We start from the raw sequence: 9901 nt of genomic DNA on the forward strand, positions 1-9901 counted from the left end.
GATACTAAGCTGCTCAAGATAGTTAAGACCAAAGCAGACTGTGAAGAACTTCAAAAAGATTTCACAAAAGTAAGTGATTGGGCAACAAAATGGCAAATGAAATTTAATGTGGATAAATGTAAAGTAATGCACATTGGAAAAAATAACCCCAACTATACATACAATATAATGGGGGCTAATTTAGCTACAGCGAATCAGGAAAGAGATCTTGGAGTCATTGTGGATAGGTCTCTGAAGACATCCACACAGTGTGCAGAGGCAGTCAAAAAAGCAAACAGGATGTTAGGAAACATTAAAAAAGGGATAGAGAATAAAACAAAAGTTAAAAACAAAGAGTTAAACAAAAAATTGTGCTGATTCAGCACTTGCTAGCTAACAAACTCTATTCCCACAGCTCTGCTGAATTACTAATGCTAGTACACAAAGATGGTACTGGGAAACAAGTTTAGCATGAAATCTATTCAAAATAAAGGAGGAATTATTTGCCCAGTGAGTTTACTCTTCTTTGTCTTCCAAACAAAGTTTTGACTGTATGTTCTGTATAAACATACTGAAGGAGACTTATTTTGAAAAATAAACTTTAAATATAGATATGTAATCATTCAGAGAGAGACTGCCATATTCAGGTCCTCTTTCAAGGCTCAATTCTCCTGCTGTTGGGTACTTACAACGTTTACTGAAATCAAATGGTAGCTCTCACATTGAAACAGTTCTTTAAATTCTAAAACAGAGGTGGGCAAACTACAGCCTGTTTGGGGAGGCCCTTGAGCTCCTGGCTGGGAAGGCTAGCCCCCAGGCCCTCCCCTGCTGTCCACCCCCCCCCACCCTGCAGCCTCAACTCACCATCCCGCCAGTGCTCTGGGAGGCAAGGCTGCAAGCTCCTGCCAGGTAGTGTGGCTGCGAAAGCTGCCCAGGTGCACTAGACTGCATAGTGGCATGGCTGGCTCCAGCCAAGCAGCGCAGCTGCCAGTCCTGGTGCTCTGAGCAGCATGGTAAGGGGGTAGGGAGGTTAGATAAGGGGCAGTCAGGTTCCAGGGGGCAGTCAGAGGACAAAGGGCGGTTGGATAGGCGTGGGAGTCCTGGGGGGCCTGTCGGGTGTGGATAGGGGTCAGGGTACAGGGAGTGGGGGGGCAGTTAGGGGCAGGGGGTCCCAGCAGGGGGCAGTCAGGGGACAAGGAGTGGGGGCAGGAGGTTGGATGGGTCAGGGGTTCTGAGGGGGGCAGGAAGTGGGAGGGGGTGGTAAGGGGTGGGGGCCAGGCTGTTTGGGGAGGCACAGCCTTCCCTACCCTACCCTCCATATAATTTTGGAACCCTGATGTAGCCTTCAGGCCAAAAAGTTTGCCCACCCCTGTGCTAAAAGAAGAGTTTTGGGTTCGAAGTACACAGAATTGCATCCTACAAGCAAAGTATTCCACCCTTTCAGAAATCAAACCCTCTTCTCCTTCCACTAAGAATATTAAGTTACTATACTGTAAGTAGACCTACGAGTACTGGAGCCCAGGCTTCAACCTAAACCTTTTCACTTTCTGCTGCCACAGTTTGTCCTTCAGCAACATTTGGCACAACACTAAAATGTCAAACCTTATTTTCTGCACTTAGAGTAATATTCTTGTTTCTGCCACTGCGGTTTTAAAACTGAATTTACTAACACACATCAGAGGGCTGCTAACCAAGTGAGAGCTACAAAAGTACATTTTTAAAATTTAGAAAATACAATTCTTTCAAAGTTAAGGATAATGGTAGGTGGCTTGCCTGTAGGATTAATTCTCCACAAGAGGATGAGTGCTGATATTTATGTAGCATTCTATAACTGTGCCTCTATGTCACTTCACTGTGGAATATTTCCACAAAGAAAATACTGCTTAAAAACAGTCATGACACCTTTAAAGTACATTTATCATGTATGCATATTTTCCATTAATATCAAAGTTAGCACACATTTAAAAATGACCCTCTATAACTTTGCTGTTTGTCTTGATCCTACTGAAAGGAATTCCCCTGTAATAATCCACGGAGACAGTATTTGATGACATTCATTCTGTAGACAGGTGAAGTCTTTAGCAAAGACATATTTCACTCCTTCAGTTTAACATATTATTTCTCTCTGGTTCTTTGGAACACCGCTGAAAGAAGTTTATTTCTCAAGTTTGGAAAAGTCTGGTCCCCCTTTGCTGTAGTTCCCAGAAATTTCTGCCCCACTGAAGTCAAAGCCAGGATTCTGTACAGAGATAAAAGAAAAATTCATATAAAGGTTAATACTCAAAATATCACTGTATAAATCAAAGTTTGTTAACACTCTCCCAAACTGATAAAAGCAGACAACCTTCTGCTTCTTGTGTTCCTGGGAATTGGCACAGTTGAAATTCTCTAGGGAGAGTGAAAAATTTTTGCACACACGCATCAGCAATTACACACAAAGGGAGACTGGTGGCTTTCCCAGCTGCAGAAGTGAGTTTGCAGTCTGTTGCCATCCCAAGTTTAAGAGGCAGCAAGCTTTCCATATCAAGAAAATCTTTAAAATGTTTTTAGGGAGTGGGGTTAAATAGTACAGCTGTTGACTTTTACAGTGTCCCTTTAAATGGTTATCTGAAAGGGGAAGTTCCTGCAGTACTGGACAGCTAGTTTTTATAAAAATGCTGCTGATTTTTGTTAAACAAAAAATTGTGCTGATTCAGCACTTGCTAGCTAATAAGCATTATTCCCACAGCTCTGCTGAATTACTAATGCTAGTACACAAAGATGGTGAAGTGCTAGAAGTAGTAGTCACAGCACTGGCAAACAAGTTAGCATGAAATCTATTCAAAATAAAGGAGGAATTATTTGCCCAGTGAGTTTACTCTCCTTTGTCTTCCAAACAAAGTTTTGACTGTATGTTCTGTATAAACGTACTGAAGGAGACTTGATTTTGAAAAATAAACTTTAAATACAGATATGTAATCATTCAGAGAGAGACTGCCATATTCAGGTCCTCTTTCAAGGCTCAATTCTCCTGCTGTTGGGTACTTGCAACTTTTACTGAAGTCAAATGTCAAGATTCTGAATGAACTATGCATTACTTTCCAAAACTAATGCCTTTTTTAAATTCTGAAAGAAGAGTTTTAGGTTCTCTCCAAGTACCGAATGGCATCCTATAGGCAAAGTTCAGTATCCTAATGAAGATTCAACCCACTGAGTGACAAATCAACCAGAATGCGTTAAAATAAAATCGTAAAAATGGGTTAACTTTGTGTATTTCTGATGAATGTAAAAGAATTTTTCTGTTTCATGGTCATAACCTGTGCAGAATATGTATAAATAAGACACAAACAGCAATTAGTGTCCTCTGACTTGCCTCTCTTTGGAATCTCTCCAGTGTAAGTTTCCTCTGCATCTGGTCCTGTACCCAAGGATCAGCAGCATAGTCATTTTCTAACAGAGAGGTCCAACAATTTCCAGCATCTCGATTGGTTTTCATTAGAACAATACGTATCAATTTTCTGTCCTCTTCATAAGAAAAACAGAAATAACCATTGGACTTCTTAAGTGCTATACTCTTTTTCAGCCAAATTCAACATTAATAATTCAGTGAATTTTCTGGTGAAACTTCTTCTTAAAGCCTATGCAAAAAGATATTTCATTCACTGAAAATGAAGACAAACTCAGAAGTCCAGACCAATGTGTAACAAGAAAACTTTAAGGGAAAAAAGATCCCTTTATTCATATATTTAAAACATGGTACATACATATTTCCTCCCTCCAAACTAAAGTGGAACCTTTCTAGAGGGACTGACTGATGAGAAAAGATTAATAATATTAATACAGTAACTCCTCACTTAAGGCCCTACCGGTTTTGTTGTTACAGCGCTGTTCTATTAGAGAACATGCTCATTTAATGTTGTGCAATTTGGCCGCCTGCTTTGTCCACACCTTGCAGGATTCTCTGGAAGAGCAGCCGGTCCTCTTGGGGGCTTGGAACCCAGGGTGGGTCAGCAACCCCCCATCAGCTCCCCTGCACCCCCCCACCCCACCCCCCTTCCTCCCTCCCTGTGCCTCTTGCCCACTGCAATCAGCTGTTTTGTGGTGTTCAGGAGGCTGGAGGGCGGGGAGGAGTGAGGATGCAGCATACTCAGGGGAGGGCATGGAGCAGGAAGAGGTGGGGTGGGGCCTTGGGGGAAGGGGTGGAGTGGGGGCAGGCCTCGGGCGGAGCACCCCCCAGCAAAGTTGGCAGCTGTGCTTGTACCTGAGTCTCAATGGGGGAATCTGCCGCTGCTGCTACTCAGCTTTCTTCAGCCTACTCAGGAGCCTACTTAGCCACCTTTAGCCTCCTTGCCCGCCTTATTGTCTGCAGCGGGCTGTGCCTGTGTGAGGTAAGGCAGGGGCACCTCCCAACTACTGTATGTTTGTAAACACACTCCAGGTGCAGGCTACCCCCCCCCCCCGATTCATCATCGCTTTGCCATTCATTTCAATGCCAGCTTTATCTCTCTGCCCCTGCATGCACACAGCAGGGAGGAGTGCAGCCCTGCAGCAAATCTTATTTTCCTCCTCTGACAACAGTCACAGCTACATTGGCTGCAGTGCTGCCTCAGTGCTGAGTGTGTGGTTACTATGGGAGGTACAGCAGGGCCAGTTTTTCCAGGGCACCCTGGAAGACAGGCCTTTGGTCCTCCAGCAGGGCTCCTGTGAAAGTAAGAACCTGCAAGTGAAACTGACTCCATAACTAGTCCTAGCCTAAACCCACAGGGCTTCCAATAGGGGAGCAGATTACCATAGAGAATGGCATGGGTTTTCCAAGTTCTTTCCCTTTCAATAGCTGATTGATGCTGCATGACCCCAACCACTCAAGGCTGAAGGGAGTGAAGAGTAGTACGTGCATGCGCCGTCCAGAGGAGTATCACCCAGCATCATGAGTCAAAAACGTCCAGCAAGTGATAGTCGAGCGCTTAGCAGTACCACGGGCAGTAAGAAAACCAGGAAAACCATTGGTTTGGGTACTAAATTAGACATTTTAAGGTATTTTGATGCAGGCAAACGTGCGGTAGACGCTGGCATCACTCTTGGTCTTACCCCGACGACTGTGAGAACAATTCAGAGTAATGCCAACAAGAGCAGGGCTAGTGCTCGGTGTGTAACACCACTTAGTGCTCCTACAATAAGTCAATCAAGAAGTAGTTTGCTGGAAAACATGGCACATCTTCTTTCAGTGTGGATAGAGGACCAAAACTAAATTTGCAAGTGATACAAACTTTTTGCCTTAGCTTGTATGACAATTTGAAGAGAGACCAAGGTGAAGGATCACAGACAGAGATGTTCACTGCAAGTTGGGGATGGTTTGATCGGTTCAAGAGGCGCTTCCACCTGCATAACATCAAGATGTCCGGTGAGGTGGCTAGTGCCAATACGGCAGCAGCTAAAAAACTCCCTATCTCAAGAAAATAATTGAGTAAGGTGACTATTCCCCTAAGCATGTCTTCAATGTCAATGAAACGGGCCTCTACTGGAAGATGATGTCTAAGCGGACTTACGTTTCCCGAGAGAAAAAGACAGCGCCCAGATTTGAAGTAGCTAAAGACCGCCTAACCTTGCTTCTAGGTGGTAATGCTGCCAGAGACATGAAGATGAAACCTCTGACAGCATACCAATTGGAAACACCACAAGCTCTCAAGGGATTTTCAAAAAAACACCTTCCAGTCATTTGAAGATCTGGAGCTATTTTTTCAGAATGACTGACTCTCTATGCTGTCCCTGCATGGAAGGAATACTGTGCCAAGGAAAATCTTGATTTCAAGATTTTATTGCTTATTGATAATGCACCGGCTCATCCAATTAACCTGGACAACCTGTGCAAAAACGTCAAAGTTGTCTTTCTGCCACCTCACACCACATCACGCATCCAACTCATGGACCAAGGAGCCATCGGTGCATTTAAAGCGTATTACTTACGCTGTACTTTCGACCAGCTCATCAGAGGCAAACCTACGATTCAGCAATTTTGGCATGACTACAACATCCTGAAGTGCATCAATAACATTGGTGAGTCCTGGGCTGAAGTTACTCAGGCATGCATGAATGGTATGTGGGGAAAGTTGTGGCCTGAAAGTGTCAATGACTTAAAATACTTTAAAGATGTTGTCCTCGCTGTGAAGAAAGATATCCTCGGCTTGGCAAAGAAAAGCAGGTTTTGATGAAGTGGAAGAAGCCAATGTTACACAACTTCTGCAATCACAAGGAGAAGAGCTAACCAATGAAGATCTGATGCAACTAGAAGTGATGAGAGCAATGGAAGAGGGCCAAGTAAAAGAACCACCAATCCATCAAAATTTGACTGCCAAACATCTTCTGAAGCTTTCCAAATTATTGAAGCTGGCTTGCAAATCCTTAGTGATGACAATCCTGACAGGGAACGCAGCTCCAAAGTGCTTAGGGGAGTTGGTCATATAATGACTTGCTATAAAGAAATTTACCAAAAGCGGTGGGGGGGAAAGGAAAGCAAAACAATCTCTAAACGTGTTTTTTTTTTTAGTTGTTCAGCAAGAACAGCAAGAGGAGCAGCCAGACAATCCACCCTCTTACTCGACCACCTCAACCGAGCTTCACAGTCATCAATTCTGAGTATAGTATTAAATTGCTTGTTTAAAATGTATACTGTATGCATATAGAATGTCTTGTATCTGACAAAAAGAATGTACCTGGAACCTCCCCTCCCCCCCACCCCCCACTATTTACATTAATTCTTACAGGGAAATTGGATTTCCTTAAATATCACATTTTTCAGGAACACAACTACAATGTTAAGTGAGGAGTTACTGTATGTGTATCTTGGCTAAGGGAAAACAATGAAGCTGAGGTCATGGTAACAACTTTCAAAATGGTCAACACTAAAGAGGGCAAGGAATTACTTTGGACAGCATACTGAGATATAACAAAGTAATGGGATGAAATTAAGAAAAGGAAAATTTAGGCTGAACGTCAAGGGGGAAAAAAACCTGGACAGCAGTCTCTCAATGAGGTTTGATTGCTCATGACATTTATAACTAGATGAATGGAACCAGCACTCCAAAGTATACTAATGGGAACAATCCTGCATTGGTAGGAAATGGACTAGATGACTTAATATTTTCCTTTCATCTCTAATTTCTATGATTCTCACTAAAAAAACAAAGACGTCATTAGGCTGTTTTTGTATTGTGATCCAAGAACTGTATGTTTGTGTCATGATCTGCTTTCTTCAATTACAGTACACTCTGGTTCTTAAAAAGAAATAAACTCTAACGTGGAGAAAGATTTGAACACACAGAAATTTAACTTTCAAAATTTCATTTAAAAGAAGCAGATAGTTACCTAACGTCCATGTCCCTTCATCAGCTATTGTGCAGTCAAAGAGTCTACCCTGAAAAAGACATTTACAAGGTTAAGTAAAATGGAAGTTTATCAGTATCTGATTGATATTAGCAAAAAGAAAAGGAGTACTTGTGGCACCTTAGAGACTAACCAATTTATTTGAGCATAAGCTTTCGTGAGCTACAGCTCACTTCATCGGATTACTCCCAGTTTATACAGAAGTTTGAAAACTTCCTACAGTTTAAAAAGGGACAACCTGGCACTGAAAAGTTATTATTATACATAAGAAAGTAAAATTAATTATGAAAAATAATTGCTTAATACAATAAAAATACCTGTCACTGTTTCAGTATCTCAATGAAAGGGACTGTCTTGGGGGGCGGGGGGGGGGGGGGGAGGATTTCCCATTTTAATGTGACTTCCCATCAAGGTTCCAGTAGTCTGTAAAGTGCCATGCACACCTATGGCACAATATAAATAAATTATAATGATGCAAAGAATTGCTAATTACCAGTGCCAATGAGAAAGCAAATGGGCTTTCCAATGAGAAAGGAAAGAAAGTCAGAACGTTTTGAAGTACTAAGATAAATCCTACAGTGTACAGTCTCTCTTAACAACTGTTGAAACAAAAACTTTTAGACATATACCATAGAATTTACACTGCAACAACTTTGAAAAATTTCTCATTTCTAATTTTAAATTAGAAAGTTGATTCTTTCATTCCCCTGGATATTCTACAATGCATCATCATTAAATGTGTTTTACTGTTTGCTAATGAAATACATTGAAGACAAACTTTGTAATGTACTGTTTGTAAGTAGATACAGTAACTTAAAAATATTTAAGGGACAGTGCCAAGACAAATACAAATTTTGTAAAGTATCAGGGGGTAGCCATGTTAGTCTGTACCCACAAAAACAACAAGGAGTCCGGTGGCACCTTAAAGACTAACAGATTTATTTGGGCATAAGCTTTAAGAAGTGTTTTTTTATCCACAAAAGCTTATGCCCAAATAAATCTGTTAGTCTTTAAGGTGCCACCGGATTCCTTATAAATTTTGTAGAAGTCATTACCTATGTTACCAATACACTATTTGTATTATTTATTTGTACAGCACTTTCTACTGAAGGGGAAATGCAAGATCTCCATCTTCAAATGCTTAAATCAAATGAAATCAATTATGCTAATTTGAGGAGTGAACCAGTGGACCCCTATGCTTGTATTTCTACTCAGTTTCACTTAGGTTCTCATGTACTAGTAGAATACTACAGTTTGCATTTCAAGCACTGCAAGGAAGTATTTTAATTCCCTCAAAACTGTTTTAACTGTTTTGGGTTTTTTTAGAAATTGCAAAACCAAACAAGAAAGGTGTACTAGCAGGTTTCATAAAAAAGAAAAAAAATTAGGACCCTGGGCATAAAGTTACTTAACTGTCTCTCTCCTAAATGGAAAATAATCAACCTCAAGGATTGAGAAATGAGACAATATTCTGAATTGTTTACAGTGTTGCTGTGGCCGTGTCAGTCCCACAATATTAGAGAAACAAGGAGGGTGAGGAAATATATTTTAAGGGACCAACTTCTGCTGATGAAAAGACAAACTTGGGAGTTTAGACCAGCCTAGACCAGAAGAGCTGTGCAAACTCGAAAGCTTTCTATATATTGCCTGACCCACCTTATCAGTCTAGTATTCTCAGTGTTAAACAGCCTACTCCCATTTACCTTATGTATGGCCTTTCGCAGGTTTCCATTGAATTTTACAACAAACATAGTTTTTTAAATCTGAATTCCAAACTCTTTGCTGACACAGGTCGAAAATGTTCAGAGCTCCCTGCACGAGCTGCACCCCAACCACCAGACGCCCCATAGCCAAAGGAGATACTACTCAGAGGGCCATATCAGCGACACATGGGCCCCCAGCCCCCCAGTCTAATACCACGGTGCTGGAAGCAGCGTCTCCCGCAAGGCTCCCCAGCAGTGCGAGCAAGGGCACGAAGAGGTTACACGTCCCCCCGGGCAGCAAGGACCAGGTGTCAGCGAACCAGCGCCGGAGCAAGCGCACCCCGCCGCTCTTGACTGCCTGCAACAACTGCTGGGGCCTCCCCCGCAGCTCTGCGGCCCAGGCCAGGCCCTTCCCCACTGGCAGCCTAGTCGGCCAGCCTCCCCCTTCCCAGCGCTACCTTGAGCACCTCCTGCCCGCGCACGGCCAGCGCCAGGTGCCGGCTCTGCAGGCTGCACTGGATGTCCTTAGCCCGGGTGCCCGGCGAGACCTGCACCTCGATGAACACCTCCTCCAGGGTCTGGTACCAGCAGCCCCATGGAGTCGCGCAGGACACCACCCCGCTCCGCTCCTCAAAGGGGCCCGACATTGGACTCACGGGCCCCACCGCGCTCAACTAACTGCGCGCTTTTCCCGTCCTCTCCGAAAACAGCGCGGCACGCATGCGCCGTCGCGGGCTAGGCAGGTTTTGCGCACTTTTCCGCTCGCGCGCCGACATCACTGGTTTCCCGTGGGATCTGGTGCGCATGCTCCAGGCAGAGGCGGTGATTGGCTGGGTGTCTCTACAGGCTTGCAGGCGGTG

The 9901-nt window shown here is 43.3% G+C and overlaps 1 protein-coding gene across 1 annotated transcript; it reads right to left on the reverse strand.

The window, feature by feature from the left end:
* Positions 1 to 1267: 1267 nt before the first annotated feature.
* NUDCD2 (NudC domain containing 2) lies at positions 1268 to 9835 on the reverse strand. The gene is made up of 4 exons (XM_074962113.1): positions 9500 to 9835; positions 7321 to 7369; positions 3332 to 3483; positions 1268 to 2218 (listed from the first exon to the last, which is right to left on the reverse strand). Exons 1-4 carry the CDS (start codon positions 9686 to 9688, stop codon positions 2135 to 2137), a joined length of 474 nt encoding a protein of 157 aa, XP_074818214.1. The 5' UTR covers positions 9689 to 9835; the 3' UTR covers positions 1268 to 2134.
* Between the last annotated feature and the right edge of the window lie 66 nt (positions 9836 to 9901).

The sequence above is a fragment of the Natator depressus genome, chromosome 8, assembly GCF_965152275.1.
Source record: "Natator depressus isolate rNatDep1 chromosome 8, rNatDep2.hap1, whole genome shotgun sequence".
Lineage (NCBI taxonomy): Eukaryota > Metazoa > Chordata > Testudines > Cheloniidae > Natator > Natator depressus.

Coding starts and splice junctions, on each gene's coding strand:
- NUDCD2 (XM_074962113.1), bottom strand. CDS start 9,688: ATGTCGGGCCCCTTTGAGGAGCGGAGCGGGGTGGTGTCCTGCGCGACT. Junction 3,484..7,320: donor TGAAGGGACATGGACGTTAG/GTAACTATCTGC, acceptor TTTCTTATGAAG/AGGACAGAAAATTGATACGT. Junction 2,219..3,331: donor TGGAGAGATTCCAAAGAGAG/GCAAGTCAGAGG, acceptor ATCTCTGTACAG/AATCCTGGCTTTGACTTCAG.